Genomic DNA, 27,741 nt, shown 5'->3' on the forward strand with positions numbered 1-27,741 from the left:
TTATTATAATTTACCATATGTTATTCCATAGTATCATACAATTGTAGTTCATGGTAACCACAGGTAAAACCAAGAATCATGCTTCACTAAACAGTAATAAAATAAATGTTTTCTATAAATGTCTGAAATTCATGAAAAATAGTAACCTCACATTTAGTATGGATAAAAATGCAAAAACTACCATAGCTTCATATGAAAAAAGAATTATATCATTACATTCCTGTAACAGTTAATACAGCCCCTAATAATTTTTCTGATCAATTTGATAACAGCTGAATAACTTTAGTTTAATGAAAATGCATATTTTTCCACATAATGACCATGTTGTTGTTTTTTAAACACATAAATATAAAACGTTTTTTCGCACTGATTCAGGACCTTAATGATGGGCCAATGAACCTGGTTGCCAACTTGCGTGAGGCTACCCTGAGAGGCAGGTCCTTGGTGGAGAGCCATAACCTTTGACCACACACATAATGGGGAGCAGGGGCCTGGTGACAATCAGTCGCTGCTTTGGTCCACCTATTAGCTTGGGCCAAAGCCACTTTAACCCTTTTCCAGGAGCGTCGACACTGTCGGACAAAAGCCAAAGCAGATAGGACCGCAGCTTCGGGTTCCTGTGTAGTAAACAAGGGAGGCTGATAATTGACAGAAGACTGGAATGGGGACATACCTGTGGCAGAAGCCGGAAGGGAGTTAGGAACTCCCTCCAAAACTGGGAGACAAACTGGGGACCCCTATCAGAGACCATGTGGGCCAGAAGACCATGAATCCAGAACATGTGATCAACCATCACCTGAGCAGTCTCCTTGGCTGAGGGGAGCTCGGGAAGGGGAATGAAATGGGCCGCCTTGGAGAAAGGTCCACCACCGTGAGAATGACGGTGTTACCCTTATTTCAGGGAGGCCAGTGACAAAATTAAGGGCCAAATGTGACCATGGGCGAGAAGGGATGGGCAACGGGTGGAGCAGACCAACTGTACACTGGCATCCTCCCACAAGTGATCCTCTGGGATGTTAAAGGTTTTTTTTTTTTTTGTTGTTGTTGTTTTTTCCTGCATTTCAGATCCATTATTCATGTGTGTAAGGTATACAGTAGGTGGCGGTAATACTCCTAAGGAGTGAACGGCCATAAAACGGAAGGAAGAAGAAGAAGAAGCAGCAGCGATTGAACAGGACTTTTATTTTGATCTGGTGGGGTGACGTCATAACACTGCGCAGTTTCTGCGTCTGTTTCAGCTGAAGAGAGGTTTGTGGTTTTAAAATTTTTGTGTTTTAATTACTACAACGCGTTCAGTATGCTGTATAGTTTTAACAAGCGCTGTAAAGTTAATTAATTATTATTGAATGTAGCATTGTAAAACTTAACATTACATTAATGAATTCGATTTAGTGTAAATAAAGCGCATGCATGCATTAGTAACAGAAACTGTCTGATTTCGTTCCCTTTATACTGTATGAGTTCATCCTAACCACGAATCTAGCTGCTGGGGAGTAGTTATTTTACTGTCTATGGTAGTGATGGAGAAACGAAGCTCATCTAAACTGAGTCAATCGAATCAACGGATTCACAAAATGATTCTCTGTTTTGAATCACTCTGACGTCATCGCACTCTGACGACACTGCAGTTCGAATCCGTGTGAAAGAACAACAAACACAAACATGTGCAGCCACAACTTTTACAAACAAAAGCTTTTCTTTTTTACGAAAGTGTAATCTATTAAATGTTACATACTCATAATTAAATACATAATATTTATCATAACTACATAGTAAGTGTTAATGCTTGTTCTATTATTTATTTTTATTATTATTATTTATTGTTAAGGTTTTGATTGTTTTTGGTTAATTACTCCATTTAATACCATTAACTCTCGCTCTGACTGACTTTACTTCACCAGTGTGCTGACTACTGAACTAAAGCTCATTGAGACGCACCCAGAGATTTAGTTTGGCTTTATTTATCTATCTGCTTATTGTTCTCATCCTAAACAGGTTTACTGTCCAAACACACCAAAAAAGTGAGATCAACACGACTCACTATTATTAAGATACGAGGATATTAAGACATAAAGATTGAAGAAATATTCAGTGTCCAACATAAAGATACAGAAGAACAAACAAAGATGGAGTTTATTAAAGAGGAGATTGAAGACACATACAGAGTCAAACATGAAGATACTGAGACACACAATATTATAAAGATGGAGTTTATTAAAGAGGAGAGAGAAGACGTGAAGAGTGAAGACACATTCAGAGTCAAACATGAAGACACTGAGGAACAAACAGGTTAGTTTTCATTCTCAAAGCTGACAAACTATTTTGTCTTGTACATTTTTTTTCATAATAATTTTCCATTGGTTTTTATACCCTTTTCTGTCCGCATGCAGTTTATTTTTTAAAGGATTTTAGCTTAATTTATTGCTTCATTTATTTTTTATAAATTTCATGACTTCTTCCACCTGCAACTTCAGTACTATTCAGTCCCCTAAAATACATAAACATGAGCGCTTCTTATGGGCTCAACAGTCCTTTCAAGTTCATCTTCCTCCATTTAAACAAGCATGTTTTCAAAAAGTAAAGAAATGCTTATACATTACTTCACTGGCCAACAGAGTGAACCAACTCTGCGACGTCACACGGTGGTAATGCAAGATGGCGGCACAATTGCTCATAAAAGCTATAACAAAACATCATTTTTTATTTAAAATGGTTACATTAACTATTAACATATTATTTAATTATTTAAAAAAATAAAATAAAAAATAATTATTAGTTATATATATATATATATATATATATATATATATATATATATATATATATATATAACTAATAATTATTTTTTATTTTATTTTTTTTAATAATATAGAAGACAATTTGCTAAATATTGTAAACTTGACTGACTGCTTCACTTCCACTTAAAAAGGCAATTTTCTACTTCTATATTAGTGCTCTGATTTAAACATTACATTTAAAGGGGCAGCCTGACTGATTTCAATGTTTCGTCATGAAACAGGAAGTTGTTATAACTCAGACATACAATAGGCTACAAAACCGATCAGCGCGAGATTCGTGAAAAGTGTCCGAGTTACGTCCGCCTTGCTCTGATGTCATGCTGACGTGTGCCAAAACTTGCGCGACGCGACGGAGAGGCGGCTGTGTCGGATTGAGCAGTTGAGCACTGCGCTATTCAAAAGCATGATGGGAAACGACTGACTGACGATACAGCTTCATGCCCATTGGCTGAGAATGTCAACTGTTACATTTTTGTCTTTATTTTAAGATTTAGCCATTAATTCATTTTTTTATGGTGTCTCCTTTATCTATACACCTTTTACCTATTTGTTTATTATTCTCAGGTAGGTAAGGAAAGTCGACTTTGGACTGTAAGCATTTCAAAAACTACTATATTGTCCATTTATCATAAAAACTATTTCTAATACATAAGTGTTTCTACTCTAAATCAGTCACTACATACATTTCATGCAATTAACCAGTTTTCTTAATGTTAGTGAAGTTACACAATATATTTTCCATACAGCATTAATCACAGGGTTACATATTTGTACTTAAGCAAAAGCATTATTACTACTTAGGTTACAGTACATCTGTTTATAGCAAATTAAGCATTAATCAAGACAGTACAATTGCAAAATCATAATCTCCATTAACAATATTTACATGTGAACTAAACGAAAACAAAAGAAGCCTAGTGAAGTCAAGAATTAGGATGTGCATATATTTAATTTAATATGTCTCTTAATTAGAATTATTCCTCGTTGTAATTTTCACTTTATTCTATTGTATGTTTGTGTGAATTAATAAATCAATCAATTAAAAATATACATGCACACATACATATCTAAATGGACTGTTTAGCCATTATGCCTCATCTTTTTGTGGTTTCATCTGAGAAGTGTCAGGGTCTGGCTTAAAACAAGGGAAGAAATTCTGAAGAATGTTTGCTACGAAACAGCTTTGACTTGCATAGTATGAAAAAATGATGGCAGAAACCTGCTTGTTTGCAAACATTCTAAATTTCCTCCTTTGAGTTCAGCATAACAAAGGAATTGATGCACATGATGACAAAACAGTGGTATTTCGATTACATCTACTTTGTCTGCGATTAAAAAAAACTAGAACGCGATCTCCTCCATTTCTGACGTTTCTGGGTGACAATACCATAGACAGTAAAAGAAATGGACACAGCGACCCCATTGGATCCAATGGAGACAAGTGAAGTCAATTAGAAGCACGCACTTCCTGGGGGTCGAGCGAACTGCGCAGACTCAAACTGAGCTTGATGATGTAGATGTGACGTGAGCAACCTGTCTGACAATTGTAAGTCTACTAATCGCTGTGCCAAGAGAAATCTGAATCAAAGTTGAGTTAAAAGTTATTTTATACTTAGAGGTGTTTGTTACTGGAAAAACTTGGAAACCGCAACCACCAGCATGTCTGAAAAAGAGAAAAAATGAGCAGCATCCTGGCTTAACTCTCAACATCTAGCCTGGCTTAGTTAGAAGCCCACTCACCACGTCAAGGTGCAGGCTCAGAGTGGGTAGACAGGACAAGACAAACGTCACAAACAGACGCCACAAACAGACAACACAATAAACATCTGAACATTTGATTGTAACATTTGAACAGAATGTACTGTATAAGCACAACAAATTAAAGTTTGACCTTAAAACTTCATGTAACTTAGAATTTGAGTAACAGCAAACAGAAATGTGTTACTGACAGGTTTTTCCCATGTGCATTTAAAGACGTGGTTTTCTTAAAGCAAGTGAGAAGCATGACAGCTGAACATATGTGAAGTCAGGTTTATTCAGCAAATACTTATGCCCCATTGATGCGGGCTCTAAGCAAAGCAAGTGTGAGCAATGTATGAGCATATGTAAAATCAGCTTTTTTCAGCAAATGATTATGAAATGCAAGTTTGAGCAATAAATGAAAAAGGTTAAGACTGTTATCACAGCAAATGCTTATGCCCTGTTAATCTGATCTCTAAGCAAAACAAGTGTGAGCGATACACAGAACGTCCTGTAAACATTATTCAAACAGGAAGATGTGCACTACAAACACCATACAATTGGTGATGGAAAAGTATTAATTTTGTTACTTTCTCAGTTTCTCGCCTTGCCAAATGATGAAGGTGTATCTTGCAGTACATGGAGGCTGCCATCTTAACCAAGGTGTGAACATGATTGTCCTCAACGCTGGTCTCAAACATGTGGTTGTGCAACTATGAAAATATATTTTTGTTAGCACAATAACTCTTCCCCATGAATTTTATTGGCAGCTGTCAATCCTTTTGTCAGCTGTCAATCCAGGGCAATGAAAGCATGCATGCTGGAATCAGAATTCCGTGCAAGAGAACAGGGCATGCACAAGATTTTCTCCTTCATCTTTCTTCACCACAAATCCAGCAATGTAATGGATAGCGGTGACCTTGAACTCGGATATTGAATCGCCATAAGGTAAGAATGGTCAGAATCCAGAAGGAGTGTTGGTGTGACATCAAATTGATGAGAAGTTGTACCAACTGTCACTGCCAACATGTTGTTCCATCTCTAATGAGACCCTGTTCCATTTTTCACTTGATGTATCACTAGGAGGTGTTTGTGTGCAGCTTTGGGTTGGGTTGGTTGAGTTGGGTTGTTGTTGTAGCCTCCGCGTGCCCTAACTTCAGAAAGGAACAGCTCAAGATGATCCTGACTGAGTTTGTAAGTAAGGAGATACTTACAAAGTGCATCCTGTGCTTCAACCAGCGCTTTAAAAATGTTGGAATTGCTTCTGGAGCTGACAATAAGTCCAATGGGAGCCATTTTCCTAGGACCTGCATGAAGATGTCTCCCAGAGCTATCTCTGAGCTGCAGAAGTTACTTTTCAGCTCTCTCCAACAGACTCAGCATGTGAAGTTTATTACAACTTCTAAAAGGAGCTTTGGAACCCTTTGCCAGAGGGTTCCTGCTGTTGAGAACATCAAAAGCTAAGTCGATTGTTCTCAGAAAATCAACGGTTTCCTCTGAACCATGAAACTGAGGCAAGTGAAGCTCCTTGTTGCAGAATTCAAGGGCATCTGCAACGCTGCTGCTGAAAACTTGAACAGCAAGATTTACCATCATCTTCTGATTTCTCCACAGAATATGTGCCGCCTTCAGCTTATTACCCAGCCTCAAGCCTTCCGTCTCCTGAAGTTTGTTGAGGTCTTCTAGGTATTTCCACCTAATCTTTTTGCCACTGCCTGTCTGGAAAACAAGTCCCTCAGCAAAAGCATTCCTCAAGAGTTTCATCATGTGACCCGTCAAAAACCTCATGTACAGCCTGCATTGGATTTGCAGGGTGAGGACAAAATGGCCTCATGTTTCCAACTGTGATATTGGCTCCAAGAGCCAGCATTATGGTGAAGTGACAAGACAGTCCATCTCATGTCAGGGAAACAATGCACACTCCATTGTCATGCAGCTTGTAAAGACACTGTGTGACAATATTCTCTTGTCCACTTAACCCCGTCAAAGAGAAAGTAAGCCACAGGGATTTTCCAAGATCCATTAACAGCTACAACCATAAGGACCAATGCATCCTTGGCTACTGGCAAAGAGTCATCAACTTTGCCACATCCTACATCAACATACCCATGGAATTTCCCTTCAGCATATTCAACATGCTTTCTAATGGCCATCTCATCTATCATAAGGGCACAAACAGTCTCCTTACCATCTTTCCTTCCTTTCTCCACATGGGATTGGAGGGCAGCAAATGATGCCTCTGTAAAGCCTGGGTCTGCAGGAATGCTGCTGTACCAAGACCTGATTGTTTGAGGATATGGCAGAACACAATTAAAAGCTATCAAGAAAAAAAATGGTAAGCTTTTGAAGAGTAGAAATGGAGAGTCATGGCATAAGATCTCAAATTATTCGAGATTCTAGAAGATTTAGTCTTGCACTTGGCCCTTGTAAGAATTTCTTTAGCAACACCGCTAAAGGAAGCCTCCGGCATATCACCACAGCTGGTGGAAACAAGCAGCTTCTCTTTCAGATCAGTGACAACTGAAGAGAGGGACTTCACTTTCTGTTTCAGTCTTCGAACTCTCTGGTCCTGAAGCTTCAATTTTTTCTTGCAAAAACCCAGGCTACTTTGAACAAATGCCACCTTCCTCTTTAGAGGACTGGGGGAGTTTTTCAGCGTGTATGCACCATGATCTGCAGAATAGCTGTGGCTGCAGCTGGCTACACTCATCTCGACTATCTGTGGTTTACTGTGAGTGCAACTGATATAATCATGGTATTGAGGGGATTACATGTTCGCCTTTATGCATTATGCTTTTATCATGTTCGTTTTGTGATTGCACTAGTTCCAATGACTTATTTCTTAGTTTTCTGATAACTGCTCTTTGTTGGTGAAATGATGAGGTTGTGTCCTTTGTTCTGAGAGGCATGTAAAGGGCGGGTTTTAGTGAAGTGCAGCGGAGCTTCAGGCCCTGACTGTGGAAACGCGGTGCTATTCTGGCCTCGATACTACTGGCCCAAGGCTATTAGCCCCGCCCAGCCCGTTTTAAGCCCTGGCTCGCACTGGCACCTTTAAAGTGCCCCTATTATGCCATTTCCAATATTGCCTTTCAAGCAGTGTGTAATCTAGCTGTATTTGAATGTATTGGATTGGATTGCAAGACAGAAAACCATTTTGTTCTATTTTTTTTTTATTAGGCAGTTTGAATAATGATATAATAAACAGGATATTATATTCTGACTATTAATATTATTGACCCTGTTTTTACCCCCTGGGTAGTTTTTGTTGTGTTTAATTTTATTATTACAAAGTACAATTCTTCTCATGCATTGAGTCCTTTCCTTATAACTCCAGTGCCATGACAGAATGGATCAACCAAATGAGAACTCCGTGGAAAATGGCCAACCTCCCACTGCCATCCTCTACAAACAGTAGCCCCCTTTACCAACATATGATCCAATTATTAGCATTAAGTTTCCCCTGGCAATGGGGGTCTGACGAGAAGGAATTCGCCTTGGAATTCAGGAATGCTGCAGAGGGGCCAGAGTATAATGATTCGGCTCCCAAAGACTTGTTTTCTTATACCTTGATGAGGTACAGCACTGAACACCTGTCTTTTGGGAGCATTTGCGGACTTAATAGCCAACAATGGGACTTTTCCTGACATGGCTGCCTGTTCAGAGTCTTTTCACATGATGGCCGCCAGGCCAGCGTCTCATGACAAAATGGCTGCCAGTACAAAGCCTCTTCACAAGATGGCTGCCAGTTCGGAACCTCTTCACCGGATGGGCCAAATGCTTTTGAGACTGGCTTCCAGTGTGGCAGATCTACCACTGATCTTTACCAGAGCGTCTGGTATCTTAAAGGGATAGTTCACCCAAAAATCTAAATTATGCCATTAATAACTCATGTCGTTCCAAACCCGTGAGACCTCCTTTTATGTTCAGAACATGGTTTAAGATATTTTAGATTAAGTCCGAGAGGTCCGAAATCAGGATTTGCGTACGAATCATTCGATGTAACCTAATCTTTTTGAACCAGTTCACCAAATCGAACTGAATCATTTTAAACGGTTCGCATATCCAATACACATTAACACTTTAATACACTCATGAACAACTCCAGTCTGGGACTCCTCAGAATCTGTTCAGTCTGGGACTCCTCAGAGTCCACTCCAGCCTAAGAGCACTCAGAATCCACTCAAGAAACCACTACAGTTCCTGAGTCCAAACTCCTACCTATGAAACCCTGTGTGCACCCATGTGGTGGTCTCAAGCTCCACCTGATCCAACATTATAGCTCTCTCTTCCATCTGTTTGCTGAGGTGGGCATCCGCTCCACCATGGGGATCTTTGGTCATGCCTGCTCTGCTGTGGTGGTCTTCTGCACCACCGTGGAGATTTTCAGTTTTCACTGAGCTGCTCTGGTGGGTTTGAGCTCCACATACTACCCCCTGGTGGGCTTCAGCTCTGCATTCTCCACCTAGTATGCTTACGCTCCACCCTTGCTTACTGCTCTGCCAGAATTTTTTGGTCTATCTTTGACTTTAGGGCATCTTCTGCCTCCCAGGCCTGACCCAACGTACCTCCCCGGGTCCGCCTTCATTCCACCTCCCTCCTGGATTGCTTTTTAGTTTGACGGAGCATCTTAAGGGCAGAGGGGGTTCTTCATGGTTTTCTGCTAGTGTGTTTTAGATGGCCACCAGAGGACATTGTTTTGTGTGAGAACATGGTTTGCTTGTGTGTTTGTAGGTGCCATGTGCTCACCATGTGCTAGGTCCTAATCGTCTATTCCCTCCCATATCGTTACCTTTTTTTGCTTCAGTTGCTCCTCATTTGTTCAATTCAAGTTTATTTGTAAAGTGCTTTTTAGAATATGAATCATTACAAAGCAACTTTACAGAAAATTATGTTTCTACAATATTTAGTAGTAGCTTATGGTGGTGACTGTCAGTTTGTGCACGTTTGACAGGATTTTTAGAAAAAATTAATACAAGACGTAGTCAGCTAGACGATGAACATTATTAATATTATTAATTAATAATTGTTATATGATGCAGTCACACTTGTAGCAATATTTGTTAATTCTGAGACATTGTCAATCTATATTTTCTGTCAATCTATATTTTCTGCTGGTGTCTGCAGTCCTGTGCTAATCCATTATTTTAATTAAATGTTTCTTACCCATATTGCTGCCGTATATCTGCCTTGCAGTGTTGTGCTTTGTTTCAAGCCTGCCTGCCTGTTTTTCTCCCTAGGGGTAGTTTTTGTTTGTTCGGTTTCATTTTATTATTAAAAAATATATTTTTTTTCTCCTGAATTTGAGTCCACACCTCACTCTCCAATACCATGACAAAAACAGCCCTGGGAAAGCATAAGCCTATAAATGCGTATACATGCATGGACATAATTACACCACTCATCTAACAGAACTACAAGGTAGATGTAGCCACAATCAGAAAAGTAGGTCATGTAATTACAATAAGCAGTTTGTCATTTCCAGAAGAGGCCCGTGCCTGTGCAGTAGGGTGACCATTCATCCTATTTTTCCCTAACATTCTTTTTGTACCTAAAAGAAAATGTGTCCAACCATGATTTCTAAATTGGCCAAAATGTCTTGGGTTCACCATTCAGTGTGAGTTTTTGTATTGTTTTCACCTTTCTCTTTAGCTCTCCGCCTTCTTGACCACCACCACTGGCCAGTCATGTACACAAACATTGGTCAAACTCTATCTCAATCATTTCTAATTTTTATTTGTATTTTCTCGCCCTAGACCTGATGGTGCTGAAAGAGGAGAGTCAAGAACTGATTGAAATGGAAGAGAAAGATCAATATAAGAATCAAAATGATTTTATAACTGGAGAAACATCTTTGAGTTGCTCACAGACTGAAATAAGTTCCTCAAGAAAATTGGATCAAAAGACCAGAAGTAGTAGTTATATCACCTGCCAACAGTGTGGAAAGAGTCTAAGTAAAAAAAAAGGTATTAAAAGACACATGAGAATTCACACAGGAGAGAAGCCTTATGCCTGCCATCAATGTGGAAAGTGTTTCAGTCAAAAAGTAACTCTTAAAAGCCACATTAGAATTCACACTGGAGAGAGGCCTTTCATATGCCCTCAGTGTGGAAAGAGTTTCACTCATTCTGGAAACCTTGGAGACCACATGAGTGTTCACACTGGAGAGAAGCCTTTTTCCTGCAAACAGTGTGGAAAAAGTTTCAACCGGAAAAGTAGTCTTAATTGCCATATGATAGTTCACAATAGAGAGAGTCTTTTCACCTGCCAACAGTGTGGAATAAGTTTCACTCAAAAAGGAAGCTTTAACCAACACATGAGAATTCACAATGGAGAGCAGCCTTACACGTGCCAACAGTGTGGAAATAGTTTTGATCAACATGAAAATCTTGAAGTCCATATGAGAACTCATAGAGAGAAACCCTACATATGCCCTCTGTGTGGAAAGAGTCTCAGTAAAAAACAACACTTTGAAAACCACATGAGAATTCACTCTGGAGATCAACCCTACACATGCACTCAGTGCGGAAAGAGTTTCAATTACAAACGACACTTTGAAGATCACTTAAGAACTCACACTGGAGAGAAGCCTTTCATCTGCCAACAATGTGGAACAAGTTTCAATATGAAGGGAAGCCTTAACAGGCACATGAGAGTTCACACTGGAGAGAAGCCGTTTACATGTGGTCACTGCGGAAAGAGTTTCAAAAATAAAGCAGCATTTAAGTACCACATGAGTTTTCACAAAGAAGAGAACAGTTTTATGTAATCTGTTGAATTGTGGAAATTTTCACAGACTGAAAACATTAAGAATCTTTTTTCTTTTTTCAAAGTTTTTTTTTCCTGATCTTCTGATCAAATGGATTAACACACTCACAAAATGGACAAATAAACGTGAAATGAGACAATGGGTAAAGAGAGCTGCAGCTTTATACAAAACCACACCTAATGCTGTGGATGCATATTAGAAGTGAGGAGTGGTGGAGAACATTGTGCTTTGTACATGTTTCATCTTCAAACCAAACTTACAACTTCAACTGACAAAGTTTACATCCCATCTGGAAAGATGCTTGCCATTGTGTTTAGATCTGTGGGCAAAGAGTAGGCTGTATTTAGTGGCTGTTTGAATACATTAGATCACATGAGTATTTACACTACAAAAACAATCCAGTTTTCTGTTGATTTGTTCTACCCCGTCAGATTTTGCTACCTCCCATTAAAACAGTAGATAGTACAATTCAACAATGAAAAATGCTACTTGTCAAAAAATGTTTTATTTATGGGTACACCAACCCATTACAGCAATGCAAATACAGTAATTGTTGAGAAAAAGGATGCATTATTGATGTGCGGATGTGCAGTAAGACCTGGTAGGTCAATCTGAAAGATAGAATAAAATATCAGGAAACCGGTCAAATGTGTTTTCCAGGACCTCTTTAAGTGGTCAAAAGTGGACAAGCTCATCATGTTTGCAAACTGTAATTAGAAATCTCTATTTACAATAAGATCTTATTTGCAGGTGTAAACTTGGTTAATATGTAGATGTGCTGTTGTGAATTTTTTATTTCATTAACGTAAATATGTACTGAATGTTTTTAACATGTATGTGTTGCATGTTTTCATTTAATTAAAGTAAATGAATAGAACAAATGGAATTTGTGAAAGCGTCTGATCAGAGCATTGTGGATATTTTAACATTGTTAACTCTGTTACCTGTTTTTGTAGGTCATTTTATGAAACCCCTCTAGCGGACGCTTGTGTGTCTTATTCCCAGGTATAAAGTCAGGTAGATTCATTGAAGAATTTTGGTTCTCATCTGGGTCACGCCACCACATTAACCCCCTCTGGTTCTTCTCCCGTCACACGTTCTGAGCAGGAAGACTCTTGAGATCAGTGGAGTGATGTTTTCCTGCACAGCACTTACCAGTTGGCCTCCGTTACACTAACCCCCTCAAACCTTGTTCCAATCCGGGTCTTGGCACCAATGTATCCCCTTCAGTCTACTCTTCTCAGTCGCTCTAAGGGGTATTAGAACTGGTGTTTTCAGCATGAGAGGCAGGTACATTAACAAGGACACTACAAACTGGAGTCTCTAGTGTCAGTCACTAGTGCCTCTTGAGATCGGTGAGTGAGGTTTCCCTGCTCAGCATTCCACTGGCAGATAAAGCACATGGATGATAGTACTTGAATCCATTTTTTAAAATGTAGTCATTGATTTACATAGGAAATATCCAGTGACATGACTGGGTGAAGATAAAATGAAGATAGAATTCATATTTCTCTCAAAGTTACAAATACAAATACACAATTTATTTAAATAAATCATATTGACAGCTTCTATAAGAAATGGAAATGGAGATTATGGACACATACAGAGCTATAACTTGGTTTCCAGTGCCTCCTTCTCTCGGTTATTAACATGTCTGAATGATTTGCCTGTCATGAATTGGACCAAGAAACAGTCTCCAGTTTTGATGTTCTTTGCAGCTGTTGACTGACACTCAGAGGACTGGAGTTCGGGACTTTCAACAGATGTGATTTCCGAGACTGGCTCCATGTGAAGGACTGATTGAGTGGTGATGGCCCATCTCTCATCCAGCTTATGATACCTTGCAGAAGCTCCAAATGAAGCAGCATCTGTCACCAGACCAATAGTCCAAAATGCAGCAGCTAGAGTCCTTACGAGGTCAAGAAAATATGATCATATTACCCCAATTTTACAGTCTCTGCACTGGCTACCTATTAAGTTCCGTATCAGTTACAAATTATCATTACTTACCTATAAGGCCCTAAATGGTTTAGCTCCAACCATAGACAGTAAAAGAAATGGACACAGCGACCCCATTGGAACTCAATTGAGACAAATGAAGCCCAGTTTTAGCGTTTTTTAGCACTTCCGTTTCTGACGCGCAGACTCAAACGAAGCTTGACGACGTCAGCAACCTGTCTGACAGATGTAAATCTTCTAAGTGGCTGTGCGTGCAAACTGCCATCGTTAATCTTGCAGAGACGGCGAACTTGAGCGGGGAGTTCTTTGGCGTGAGTGAGCAGGAGTAAGTATTCTGATTGATTATTTTGTATAGTATTTTAAAATGTAACGCCAGTACGCCATATTAAGTTAATTGCCTGCGAGTTTCTCCTCCTGTTTGTACGGTAATGCGACAGAGAGCCGAGTGGTTATGACGCAATCGTTAGTCTATTTTTTACAAAAACTGTTAGTACGGGGCCATAATGTACCATAGAAGGTAATGGAGCCCTTTATACATTGTCGTGTATCTTTAGAAATAAATAATGGACAAACACAGTCTTTAAATGCCTCATATGTAAAGTTATTCGCTGTCAAAGTGACGCCAAAATGAATGGGAGTCAATGGGAAAGCTAACGCAAGTGAAGTTCTGCTAAAAGATGGCAGCCCCCACCCGACTTCAACTTCCCGTCGAGTTCCTTGCCCCTTGGCTCCAGCGTACCTAACTAGCCTTCTACCACGCTACAACCCATCACGCACCCTAAGGTCACAAAACGCTGGACTTTTGGTAGTTCCTAGGATAGCAAAGTCCACTAAAGGAGGTAGAGCTTTCTCACATTTGGCTCCCAAACTCTGGAATAGCCTTCCTGATAATGTTCGGGGTTCAGACACACTCTCTCTGTTTAAATCTAGATTCATTCTTTTTCATTAGTTTGGGTTAAACTAATTTTACTTTGTTGGATCAGCAGCTATGCTAATGATGTCTGTATTTTGTTTCTATGTTTCGCCACGGGATTCACATCCCGTGGTAACTAGGATTTACACAAGCTCCAGTCTGGATCCAGAACACCTGAGAAGAGATGATTCTGACCCTCAGAGGACCTCAGATGATGCTAACCCTGAATCAACAAACAGAACTAACAATTATTGCTAAATGTGTGACTGAATCATATAATAACTTAATTTATAATATTGATAGTTCATCGTCTAAGCTGACTACGTCTTGTATTATTATTATTATTATTTTTATTTTTTCTAAAATCCTCTCAAATGTGCACAAACTACTAGCTACTACTAAATATTGTAGAAACATAATTTTCTGTAAAGTTGCTTTGTAACGATTTGTTTTGTAAAAAGCGCTATAGAAATAAACTTGAATTGAATTGAACCAGGACTGCCTGTCTGCATAGGACATCAGTATTAACTGTCTGTTTTTGCCTGCTATTTTTTTTGGCCTGGTAAAATGTGCTTTGCTCTTTTTTTCACAAAACAGTAATGCACAATTTTTGTAGCCACTGTCTTGAGAAAATTAATAACATCACCTAGTGTGCAACTCATCTGGACCTTATTTGGTAGCCCTCCTGTTGTTTTCCATGCAAACCAGGTCAACTTAATTTATCTATCTTCTTCTTGGACGTTACAAAAGTTCCATTCCTGCATTCAGCACACTGTCCTAACATGCAGAGGGGACTGTCTGGATTGCAGGGCACAGTCCAGGGCTCCAGAGTAGGTTCGAAGTCAGCGAGAAACGGAAGTAAAGATTGTCTTTTTTCTCTACTGTGTCATCTATCCGAGTGAGACGGTATCTGAAATGAGAGGGTTTGTAGTTATTTGTGAGTGGATTTCTCTCCACTGGATTCACCGTCCACACCCTAGCATGAAGAAATGTTTTATTTATTGAGGAAGATGATGAAGAGGACGACCAATGGCACAAAACATACCCAACAGCGCGCACAGTAAACAGAGAGAGAGACTGCCTGAATGACTGAGCACATCCTCCATCAGGTAAAATAATATTCATTAAAAATAGTTTTGTGATGTCTTAAGGGTAATGTTATGGTAATATAAAGTGAAAGTGACGTAACATTCAGCCAAGTATGGTGACCCATACTCAGAATTCACGCTCTGCATTTAACCCATCCAAAGTGCACACACTCACCCGGAGCAGTGGGCAGCCATATATGCTGCGGTGCCCGGGAAGCAGTTGGGGGTTCGATGCCTTGCTTAAGGGTACCTAAGTTGTGCTATTGCCGGCCCAAGACTCACAACCCACAACCCTATGGTTAGGAGTCAAACTCTCTAACCACTAGGCTACGACTTCCTCCGGAAGTGTATGCTATCAGGGACGTGTCGCAAAAAATGATGCCCCTGAAGTGGCCCAGAACTGGATTAAAGACGAGGGCCACACACATGGGTCATAACCGGCCCGAATCTCAGCCAGTTAATCACCCTTAGCTGGGCCTGAACAGGGCCAAAACAGGTTTTATTATTGGTGCTAATTTTCAGTCTTCAGTAAAACAGAATCCACAAATCTGAGCCACACATAAGCCTTATATAGCCCAGACCCAGAATCTTAATATTTCATATTATTGCATTGTATATTACTACACGGGTATCCAAATATACAGCCAAAGTCTTCCCAGGCAGAAGAATGTAACAGAAGCTGTTGTACAGGATCTGGTAATTTCATGTAACCTGCCTCTTTCCTTACCCACATAGCAAACGGAACTTGGCCCAAATGTGGCCTCAAGCTAGCACTGCTGGCCTCCTGTCGGCAATGGCATGTACCCTTTAAGCCAGAGCTGGGCAATAGCCACATTTCCACTGTCGGGCCAGTGCGGGCTGGGCTGGGCGGGTCTCATAGCCTCTGGCCAGTAGCACCGAGACCAGAATAGCGCAGGGTTTCCACCGTCAGGCCTGATAAGCTAGTGACAAATGGTCAAAAAGTGCTTTAGTTTTCGAGATACCCCTACCGGAGGTAGAACTAAACCCAACAATGTTTTTCTTCATCTCTAAGGTCTCCCATATATGAAATGGATTCTTGGCTAAAAATATTTTACTGCTAAGATTGTTAAATTAACAGATATTGTTATACACCACAAAACCAATAAAGGACTAAAATATAGCCTGTCCGTATAGGAGTTATGGCATATAAACTAATCCAGATCAATCACACAAGCTCTGAGAGCTTTGAAACTTGACATGTTTGTAGTCAGGAAGTTGATTTAACTACTAGAAAAGACTGGATGTGGATATCTTGATGTATGGAATAAATAGAGACATGTAAACACATATCTAAAATAAGCGGACATGCACAAATTCAATATCTATGCAGAATGTTTTAATTTACTTTGTGCTTGCTTTGCCTGGCATTATCATAGAAACACATATGATGGCTTGTTGGAAAGGTGGGGTTGTGCGACAGAGAGCCGAGTGGTTATGACGCAATCGTTAGTCTATTTTTTACAAAAACTGTTAGTACGGGGCCATAATGTACCATAGAAGGTAATGGAGCCCTTTATACATTGTCGTGTATCTTTAGAAATAAATAATGGACAAACTGACATAATTGAGTCCAAACCCATTCATTATCAGTGGTGAGAAGAATGTTGAGAAATTCAAATATAAGAGACATCAAAAAATATTTAATATGGCACCTTGTACTATATGGAAACAAAGATTGAAATCGAAAGATAACACCTTACCATAGCACAAACAGGAGACCAGGAGTTTTAACTTAATGAACTTTTTAATAAAACTATAACTTAACTTCACACAATACAACTTAAATTATTAATATGTAATAAAAGAGAAGTGTTCTGTCACTCAATGCATGAGGTGTCCAAAATGAAAGAACGCTGGACAAAATAGCCTCAAGTCCAAATCACATTATCAGTGGTGAGAAGAATGTTGACAAATTCATGGTTACTGCAAAGTAACTTACATTAGGTAAGTGCTGATCTATATTTATGATACATTTAATAATGATACATTTCATAAGGCACAGTATACTATACAATTCATATGAACCACAGATCCAATTGAATCAGGTTAACATTGGAATGGAACACCTTTATTAAAATATCGTCACTGACGGGCAGAATCCTCGCATGTCCAAATTTTGTCTATTTCATATTTTTTCACAATTCAATGCTATTGGTCAAACCCCACGTGGTAAACAATCTAAAGTGTTGAAAATAGATTGAGAGCAAATCTTTTAACTCCATTGGACACTTCAACTGTCTGAGAATCCTCGTAATGCCACCTCTTCTTCACTCCGCGGCAGGAGGTTCCACAGCATTTTGTGTCCTCAGGATTTAAAGTCGCAACGATTGAGAAATCCTCGTCGAGCAACACATAAAGCAAGCCTTAACTCTGATTTTATCTCTTTTAAACTATGATATCAGTTATTGATGTATTTTAAATGTCTACTTATTACTAGGCAAGGCAAGTTTATTTATATAGCACATTTCATACACAATGGTAATTCAAAGTGCTTTACATAAAATAAAGTAAAATAATCATGAATAAAAATAATAAAAATAAAGACAAGCAATTTTAAAACTTTTAAAATTATGAAAAAAACTACTTAACTAAAATGAATTTAAAAACAGTTGGAAAATGATTTTACATAAAAAAGTGAAAATATAGTGCAATCAGTTCGGACATTGCACAGTGCTCATTTAATAAATGCACAGCTAAACAGATGAGTTTTGAGTCTAGATTTAAATGTGACTAGTGTTTTAGCACATCTGATCTCTTCTGGAAGCTGATTCCAACTGCAGGCAGCATAGTAACTAAAGGCAGACTCCCCTTGTTTTGTGTGAACCTTTGGTATTTCTAACTGACTCTATCCTTGTGATCTGGGTGCTCTGTTAGGTTTATATTCAGTGAGCATATCTGCAATATATTTCGGTCCTAGGTCATTTAGTGACTTATATACGAGTAAAAGTACTTTAAAATCAATCCTATATTTAACTGGAAGCCAGTGTAAGGACCTGAGGACTGGTGTGATATGCTCATATTTTCTGGTTCTAGTCAGAATCCTGGCAGCAGCGTTCTGGATGAGCTGCAGCTGTCTAATGGTCTTTTTGGGAAGGCCGGTGAGGAGCCCATTACAATAGTCCACCCTGCTGGTGATAAAGGCATGAACATGTTTCTCCATGTCTTTGCTGGAAACAAAACCTCTAATTCTTGCAATGTTTTTGAGATGATAGTATGCTGATTTAGCTACTGCTTTGACATGACTACTGAAATTCAGACCGGTCTCCAGAATCACACCAAGATTCCTGACATGATTTTTAGTTGTTTGACCCCTAGAGTCAAGGTATGCATTCACCTTGAACACTTCATGTTTGTTTCCAAATGCAATGACTTCAGTTTTTTCCTTGTTTAGCTGAAGAAAGCTATGGCACATCCAACTATTAATTTTATCAATGCATTGGCAGAGGGAGTCAATAGGCGGATCTTTTGTGACGTCATTGTTTATGTTTGTCGCGTTGCATCATGGGAATCGTGTGGCAGGAAACACCGCTAGATACCTGTAATTTGATTGTTTTGCACGTTTGGAGGAGGATTTAGAGAAGAGGATGATTCACTCTTGCTGTGTGGTCGATTGTACGGTTAGTTGGGGGCCTGATAAAGTTTTTTCGAATTCCTTCTGAAAAGGATAGCGAAAAATAAAAGAAATGGTTGCGTGCAATTAGGCGATTGAACCTGGAGCTTCTGATCGAGTTTGTGAGGCACATTTTGTTCATGGTAAGTCTTAGTGATTATGTATTTATAGAAGATTGAATAAAAATAAAACTGAGTCAAATCAACCGAGTCATATGTTTTCGCTTTCTGATTCAGGTGTCCCAAACCGCAATCCACAGCACCCAGACTATGTTCCTCACATCATTCTGTAGCTGTGCTTTGCTGCAAGCCTCACTAGTACATGCAACATTTGTAAGTCCTATCCTGACAGCTGCTTCTACTTTAAACATTAAAGCTGCTACACGACTGCATGTTTCTCCAAGACTGGATTTGAAAGAAGGAGAAATGTGTAAGCTGTGATATAAAATTTTTCACCATTAGTACAGACGCCATTTAAAGTCTCACACTGAAAACAATTGAATTGGTACAACAGTCACTACATTTTCAGTAAATAAATAAGTAAATAAGAACACTGATCAATGAAGACTTACCCGGATTTGCAGTCGCAGTGATTATTTCGCCGTTCTCTTTGGCGATCACCCACGGGAGATGCGAATCATGCTGTGACTCTGCTTGGCCAGGTCTAACCTCTGCTTTTAGCACGATCACTGCTTTCTGCTTGGCAGAAAAGACTGGCCCAACTTTTCGAGAAACAAAATAATCATAGGCCTTCAGACTTTTGAAAGCCTTTAATCTTTCATGAGTGAAGGGTCCAGGGGTTTCTATTAAATAAGTATAAATGTCTCCCCAGCAGATTGGTGGCCAAGACACGGGCGAGTCGGACCAACGTTTTTTGTCATCCCAGATCTCATATGGGCTTTGAATAGCTTCGATTTTGTCACCAATACAAATTTTGAGCTTCTCTCCAAACCTCCTCCGGTCTTCAGATGTTAAAGTGCTTATATATTGAGGATTTTGCCCGCTAAAGGCCCGTTCACACCAAGAATAGCAGAATCCACACCATAACTATAACGATAAAGGCACAGAGAAACGATATCGTTGGAATCACTTTCAGAACGATTTTTCCCCCTGATGAACGATAAAACATTGCCAACCAATCAGAATCAATCCTGCTGTAATGAGCTCGAGAATTTAAAGCAGCAGACGTGCCGCGTCCGCTTAAAATACACAGACAATATCGTTCGCTGGTGTGGACGCTAATATCGTTATCTTTATAGTTATCGTGCTTGGTGTGAACGGGCCTTAACTCACTTGAAAGTGCTCGTTGCGTCTTTACAGCCCGCCATACTGTTTGTTTTGTTGCCACACAACCACTTGCGTATGCGTACAAAGATGTCATCAAAGATCCTCCTATTGGGCTGTAGTAATTTAGAGATAAGGCTAGGTAAATTTGGGTATCATCAGCATAGCTGTGATAGGCAATTTGGTTCTTTCTCATTATTTGACTTAGTGGAAGCATATACAGGCTAAACAAGAGCAGTGCAAGAATTGACCCTTGTGGCACTCCACATGTCATGGACGTCCACTTAGACTTATGCTCCCCTAGACTCACATAATAGCCTCTCCCTTCTAAGTATGACCTGAACCATTTGAGTACCATCCCAGAAAGCCCAACCCAGTTTTCCAGTCTCTGTAGAAGTATGTTATGATCGATAGTACTAGGGTTATTATTACTAGGCTTTTTATACATGTGCATTGGAGTTTTAAAATGTATCTAATTTCTAATTGTACTTGTATTGAATTAAATGTTTTGGATACCAGCATTAAATTATTGTTTTTATTATTATTTTACTGACTCAAAGTTGGCACTGTGCATGTAAAATGCCCCAAGTAGGCTAACAGGTTTTATTTATGGGAGAAAAAAGGTCTGTCTACTGGCGCCAAGTAAGCCTATCTTTGCATAACTCTTTTTCATTTCTTACAATAACGAATGAAAATCGTTAGGTTAGATACATTTGAGTAGGCTTGTTTTGTTAAAAATCCATAGCTGTAATGTTTCGGTAATGCTCCACACAGCTGTAATGCTCCACACAGCTCCCGCTGAAAAGCGACGCAGTGCCTTACTCGGAGACTGGCCCCATTCTCTCTTGCACGGCTGCTTCGCTAGCATCATCGGATGACTATCAGAATCCGGGAGTTAAGACCGCAGTTTGAGCCAGTGGCTTGAATTGATATGGCTCAGGCCCTGGCCCTGTGTCCTCAGACACCTCGACATCCTCCACTTCAGGTGAAGGTGGGGGAGAAAAGTCCTCTACTTCAAATGAACGCTCTGTTGCAAAACTACTTGCGTCACTAGAGTCACTCTCCATTTTAGCGTCTCTGACAGCAGCTGTCAATTAATCTGTCACTGAGGGTCTCAGGTTCACGCCCCACCGGCTCAGCCCTGCCCTTGGTTTGTCCCCTCTATCTCCGCTGTGCTCTGCCCACTTTTCAGCATTTTTCAAATATTGCCAGTGGGTGGAGTCAGGCTCTGACCAGGGGTATAGTTACCCCTTAAAACCTTATCTCTTGTCAAAAGGCTCGACACGACCGCAGACTTTAATGAACACTGCTGGCAGCAGCGACGTCTGTGTGTGTATCATTCTTATCAATGAGTGCATAACCTCGTATCTCCCCACTCCCAAGTCATAGAAATATCTTATCTCAGATTAAACATGATTTTGTCCCACCCTCTTTGTTTTTTGATGATGGAAGCATAAAGAAGACAACAGCAGCTGCCAAGTGTAAAAGAACCATCAGCATATATCATTGATGGCATGGATCTTCTTCAAATGCTCAATGATTCAGCCTTTCAAACGTACAATGACCTGGGTGAGTGTGTCTGGAAAAAGATCGCAACAGGAAGGTAACAGCTGTGTCGTTATAGTTTTTGATAGATATGACCACCAACACTCAATCAAAGATCTTGAAAGACAAAGAAGAGGCACCAAGATGGGCATCCTAGCACCAACCTGTATGAGCTGAGGTGTCAGCAGCAAATCTACCCCCAACAGAAGATGGCTTCCAGCAACATGTGCTGAGAGCCGTGTACCAAACAGCAGTGTGGCATCACAGCCACCTGGCCAAAACTCTTCTCTGGAACCCAGTTGGTAGAGGATGGAGGCTCAGAGAAGGTGGCTGCATTTAATCTGTGATGTTCCAGAAGGCACCAGCACCTAAAGGAGTTAGAGACCTCACCCACCTCTACTGTAAAGACGGAAACTGTGCCGATGCCACCAAATGCCAGTGTCTTTCTGTGGGCTTGACCTGCACAGGGTTTTGCTCTTGCCCTGACTGTCCAAATATGACCCACTTTGTCACTGATGACAATATGGATGAGTGGTGTGTTGCAGTTGTAACATCATGGGGGGTTGACCCCAAAATGTTTCAAGAGGGTCTGGCTGCAGGCTTGTACTTGCACTCTCAGACTTGCACACTCAGACATTTGCACTTCCGCTAGTGACATCACTTGCAGTCTTTATTTTTTATTTTTTTTATTTTTTTTTATTACTTTTCGTTTGAATTTCCCAACATTTTATAAAGCCAGGTTGTGAAGACAAGAAAAAAGAAACTAAATTACAATGTCACTTTCAATTGCTACTTGAACTCTCCGCTACCTGTGATATCACTTGCAATCAACACAAATCGTGCATGTTGCCAATGGAGACAAGACGCTGTGGTGGTGATTAAATTATTAAAACTAATTTAGTACTATGACGTACAGGGTCCTGCAAGAAAAAGACAAGATCGGCAAATCCATGGCCAGAACACCAGAATATGAACATTTGCACAAAGTCTCTAGCTAAGCATTGAAAAAAAACACTTAGCATGGCTTAATATATTAAGATGCTATTAAAATATCAAATTAAATGTACAGTTCATTAATATAAGGAATATGTATATAGTATTTTCCTCACATACCGCAAACTGTGGCATAATGGACATAGATGAGAAAGGCCAAACTCATGCTTCTCTACTTTATTAAAATACATAACTAATATGTACAGGCAAGCAGGTGAGCCCAGAATAAACGCAACACGCAAAGTTTCACATTAAGCATTTTTCCATATATAATAAACTGTCTACAACTTGTTTATATCACTGTCCTTGTCCATTAACCTACATTATGTGTTTTATTTATAATGATTTTCTATAGGAGGAAAACGTTTAATGTACAATTTAACGCACTGCATTCTGTACTCGTCTGCTTGCCTGTACGGAGTTGATCCTTTTAAAATCACTTAATGCATAATGCCCGTTCATATTTGCTGGTCTGTATATACTTAGAGTCAACAACAAGACATATAGCCTAGGCCTACTAAATTGTCTTTATCACCTTAGTCTGTTATTAGGCCAAATTAAGCGTTTTGCTGTATGGGAGGACAAAGTTTGCACATTGTGTTCATAGCCATCTGCTTGACTTGCAGTACATTGAATAATAACTATATATCGAATTTGATCTTTTAATTGAACTTAATGTGTCTGAATACATTATGCCATATTAAGTGTTAGTTTTTTTCTACAGGAGGAAAACGCTTAACGAAAGACTTTGTGCATTGCGTTCATATTCTGCTGTTCTGTGGCCAAGGTCTGTGCTTGTCTTTTTCTTGCAGGACCCTGTACGTTATAGTACTAAATTAGTTTTAATCGTTTAATCACAACCACAGCGTCTTGTCTCCAGTGGCAACATGCACGATTTGTGTTGATTGCAAGTGAAGTCACAGGTAGCGGAGAGTGCAAGTAGCGATTGCAATTGATATTGTAATTTAGTTTATTTTTTCTTGTCTTCGCCACATGGCAACTGTTATAAAACAAAAAGTTATCAATAAATAGAACAAAATAAAAAATAAAGACTGCAAGTGACGTCGCTAGCAGAAGCAGTGTCTGGGAGTGCAAGTGTCACAAGGTGACGATCTTTAGGGGCGGAACCAAAATTCGGGAAGTTTGGTTCCGCCCGGAAGTGTTTCCGCCCGGACCGGAAAAACAGAACACCGGAACTTCCGGTAGCGCCGTAAGAGGGAAAATCAGGGAATTCGATGCACCTGTGCCTAGTTAGGGACAGCGGTTGGTGATTGGAGGATACGCTGGACAAGGCAGTACTTAAGGCCAAGTTATTTCACAGTCTGAGAGCTCTTTCTGGTGTGTGTGAAGCACTGTGTCGTGCCCGTCTTGGTGCGCTGCTGGTGGCTGTCTAACTCTCTCTCTCCCTCAGGCTGGAATTGTATGATTGTGAAGACATCGCGAACCTTAAAGGTTGAGAAGTGAACGGATTATACGGCGAATTGAGACGACGTGAAAAAGGGGATTGGAAGCGGCATTGATGTGAGTACTAAGAGCAAGCCGAAAGTGCCCTGTATATTGACCTGGCGTTGTGTAGATCTCCCCAGGAGGAGGAGGGCGGCCCTACCCCTAATATAGCGTGGTGGGAGAGCCGAAGGAATACTTATTGAAGTAGTCACAACGATGACATCACTAGCTAGGCCGCATATTCCATCGCCAGATCCGAACCAAGCGAAGTGAAGGAAGACGGGTGTCCTTTTCGTACACTGAGTGTGGTGGGTGAGTCTTCGTGCTGTGAAAACCTATAATTTTGACGTGGTGCTGTATATTGCTGTGGGTTGCTGTGTATTGCCGTGTGTCCTGTCAGATAAACCCCCGCCTTCACGCACTCCGTCGCGGGAGGACAAGGAGACTGCTGGTTCTAGCCTAGTTCAGTAGAGTATATGTTGTGAGCGTGCTTCAGATCTCCGGAGATAGCACGGTACGCTGTGTTCAGCCCAGAGGTGGGAGCTATTCAAAGCAAACTAACTGTGCTTTGTGTCCAATCTGATACCTGTGGAGAGAAAAGGAAAGAGAGAGTGAGTAACACAAGGAGAAACAGAGGAAACCTGTACTTACAGTACGCTGTGTTCAGCCCAGAGGTGAGAGTCATTCAAAGCAAACTAACTGTGCTATTGTGCCCAAGTTGATACCTGTGGAGAGAAAAGGAGAGAGAGTGAATAACACGAGGAGGAATAGAGCGAACCCTGTACTTACAGTACGTTGTGTCCAGCCCAGAGGTGAAAGCCATCCAAAGCAGAGTAACTGTGTTTTGTGTCCAAGTTGATACCTGTAGAGAGGAGGAGAGAGAGTGGATAACGCGAGGAGAAATAGAGCGAAACCTGTACTTACAGTACGCTGTGTCCAGCCCAGAGGTGAGAGCCATTAAAAGCAAACTAACTGTGCTATTGTGCCCAAGTTGATACCTGTGGAGAGAAAAGGAGAGAGAGTGGGTAACACGAGGAGAGACCGAGGAAACTTGTACTTACGCCGCTGCCTGTGGAGAAAGAGAAAGCAAGTGAGCACCCAAGGAACGAACTGTGTGAACCAGTACTTACTGTGAGCTGCAATCAGCGAAGAGGTGAGAACAAAACCAAGCCGAATTAACTGTGCCTTTGCGTCCCAGCCGTTGCCTGTGGAGGAAGAGAAAGAGAGTGAGCACCCCGAGAACGAACTGTGTGAACCAGTACTTACCGTGAGTTGTATTCAGCGAAGAGGAGGAAGAAGGAGGGCGCTACGGATACCTAAGACTCTGGCCGGGCCCCGAGTCCCACGCCCCGGATCCCCGTGGCCCCCTTGCTCCCTGACCTCTTCCCGGCCATAGCCCATCTGGAGGGCAGAGTCAGAGTTTAGTTTTAATTACCCTTTCCCTATTCCCCAAGCTATTTTTAAATATTTAAATAAAGATTGTTTTATCACTTACTTGTTCTCGTGTTGTTTGGCCATTGGGTTGGCTTTGGGGACCTCCTCGAGGTGGAAGTTGAGAAGGGGTGTGGCTTAGTCAAAGCATAGCCGCCCCTGGGTGTGACAGATTTGGCGTAGTCGGCAGGGTTTCCACCTCGAGTTGAGTAACCAAGGTCGTCCAATGACCGACGACGCGGGGCCTTCAGCCCAACCCCGTGCTATGCCCGCTTTTATGGGGAGCCCCTGGATCCAAAAGTATGGGGGGACAGAATCCGAGGTACGATTGTCTGAATGGAAGGCCCAACTAGAGTACCTGGCCGACCTACAGGGCCTTAGTGCAGCCCAGCGGCTTCAATTTGTGTTAAACTCCCTGGATGGAGAAGCGCGGCGAGAGGTGCATGCCGCCCCCGAAGCCATTAGAGCCAACGCCCAAACCGTGTTCCAGTTCCTCACTGAACAGTATGGTGACCACACCCCCGTAGCTGTCCTTCGCTCCCAGTTCTTCAATTGTAAGCAGGGCCCCCGTCAACCGATTAGAGCTTTCGCCCTGAGGTTGCGAGAGCAATTCGCCCGACTACAGACCCGTCAGGACCACGGGTTGGGAGATGGAGAGACTCTATTGCGGGACCAGTTTCTTCTGGGGCTGAAGGAGGGTCCGGTGAGACAGAGCCTACGTATCCAGTTGCGAAGGGACCCGGGTCTTACGTTCGAAGATCTGAAGAAAGAGGCACTGGCCCTGGAAGGTGATGAGACTGAGGTGAGTGGTCCCCCAGTGTGTGCGGCCGTCAGTGAAGTAGCACCAGCACAACCCGGAGGCCCTGACTGGAAGCAAGCACTGAAGGCTGAACTTTTGAAAGATGTCCGCGATCAACTGTCTGAACTGTCTAAAGCCCTCGTAGGAGAATTGCGCCAAGGACGGGCGCGGGAGGAACCACGGCCGGCGCCCCGAGACCGAGTGTACTCAGAGGGAGGCCGAGAGCCGTTCAGGCGCCCGAACCACTTTAATCGGCCCCGTTTTGAATGGGACGAGCAAGGGCGACCCATCTGCAACCGCTGTGGCAAACCAGGTCACTATAGCCGCCAGTGTGGGCCCCGCTGGGCGTCAGAAGGGGGTTTTTAGGTCGGCCGGCCACTGTGGGTCGTGTGGCCGGGACCCCTCGTGAAGACCCTGGAAGAGGATATGGCTCTAGGAGCCAGATGATTGGGCGTAGCCCCGTGGCGAAGGTGAGAGTGTGCGGCAAGGAGATTCAATGCCTGGTAGACACAGGCTCCCAAGTGACGTTATTTGCTGAGAGTTTATCCGAAGAAGTGTTTGGGAAACAAGGGGCACCAGGGGCGGAGGCCCCCTGGCTTACTCTGAAGGGCGCAAACGGCCTCGACATCCCATATATTGGCTACCGATTGACGGACCTAGAGGTTCACGGAGTGATGGTCCCCCAGAAAGGTGTGATTATCGTGCAAGACCATTGTCTGGGTGCACATCGAGCCCTGTTGGGCATGAATGTCCTCGCTGATTGCTGGGAAGAGCTATTTCGGGCTAGGCCCGTATCGAAGATACCACCTGCAGAGAGGCCCAAGTGGGAGTGTGTGGTAGCTGACTGTCGAAGGGTGCAAATGAGCCAAGTCCGCAGAGAACAGGAAGAGGTAGGAAGAGTGATGTGTCGTTTTGCTTTGTCTGTCCCCGCAAAAAGTGAGGCTGTTGTGTGGGCGCGAGTACCGCCCCGAAGAGCGGGCCCAGAAGAGTGGGTGCTGGTGGAGCCCCATGTGGATTGTCCACAAGTGGAAGTGGCACGAGGACTAGCGACGGTCCGGCGGGGGAGAGTCCCCGTGAGGATACGGAATGTACACCCATACGCGGTGCAACTACATCAGCACCAACGATTAGCCCGTCTGACAACGGTTACACCCCACCAAGTAAGGGAAGAGAGGGATATTAGTTTTCGTCAGGTGTGCCCCACTGTCATCGAGGTGGCCCTGACACAAGTAGACACCCCATGGGGTGGTATGGAGAGGAGTGTGCCGAGCCACCTGGCGGGTGAGTCATTACAAGGGGAGGATTTAGAACAAGCACAGACACAGAAGTTACAGGCCCTCCTTCGGAGA

At 41.6% G+C, this 27,741-nt stretch overlaps 1 protein-coding gene and 1 long non-coding RNA gene across 2 annotated transcripts; one reads left to right on the forward strand and one right to left on the reverse strand.

The window, feature by feature from the left end:
• The first annotated feature begins 1,170 nt into the window (after nt 1–1,170).
• LOC127969408 (zinc finger protein 239-like) lies at nt 1,171–12,185 on the forward strand. The gene is made up of 3 exons (XM_052571334.1): nt 1,171–1,248; nt 1,996–2,289; nt 10,292–12,185. The coding sequence occupies exons 2-3, from the start codon at nt 2,127–2,129 to the stop codon at nt 11,302–11,304; spliced, it is 1,176 nt and encodes a 391-aa protein (XP_052427294.1). The 5' UTR covers nt 1,171–1,248; nt 1,996–2,126; the 3' UTR covers nt 11,305–12,185.
• Nucleotides 12,186–24,788: 12,603 nt separating this feature from the next.
• LOC127970004 (uncharacterized) lies at nt 24,789–25,292 on the reverse strand. The gene is made up of 2 exons (XR_008156472.1): nt 25,077–25,292; nt 24,789–24,941 (listed from the first exon to the last, which is right to left on the reverse strand). It is a non-coding gene; the product is annotated as an uncharacterized LOC127970004 (long non-coding RNA).
• Between the last annotated feature and the right edge of the window lie 2,449 nt (nt 25,293–27,741).

This window comes from Carassius gibelio, chromosome A4 (genome assembly GCF_023724105.1).
Source record: "Carassius gibelio isolate Cgi1373 ecotype wild population from Czech Republic chromosome A4, carGib1.2-hapl.c, whole genome shotgun sequence".
NCBI lineage: Eukaryota > Metazoa > Chordata > Actinopteri > Cypriniformes > Cyprinidae > Carassius > Carassius gibelio.

What these genes read in the sequence shown, in the direction of transcription:
- LOC127969408 (XM_052571334.1), top strand. Translation starts at nt 2,127, where the DNA reads ATGGAGTTTATTAAAGAGGAGATTGAAGACACATACAGAGTCAAACAT. An exon ending in AGACACTGAGGAACAAACAG is followed by an intron (nt 2,290 to 10,291) that starts GTTAGTTTTCAT and finishes TTCTCGCCCTAG; the next exon opens with ACCTGATGGTGCTGAAAGAG.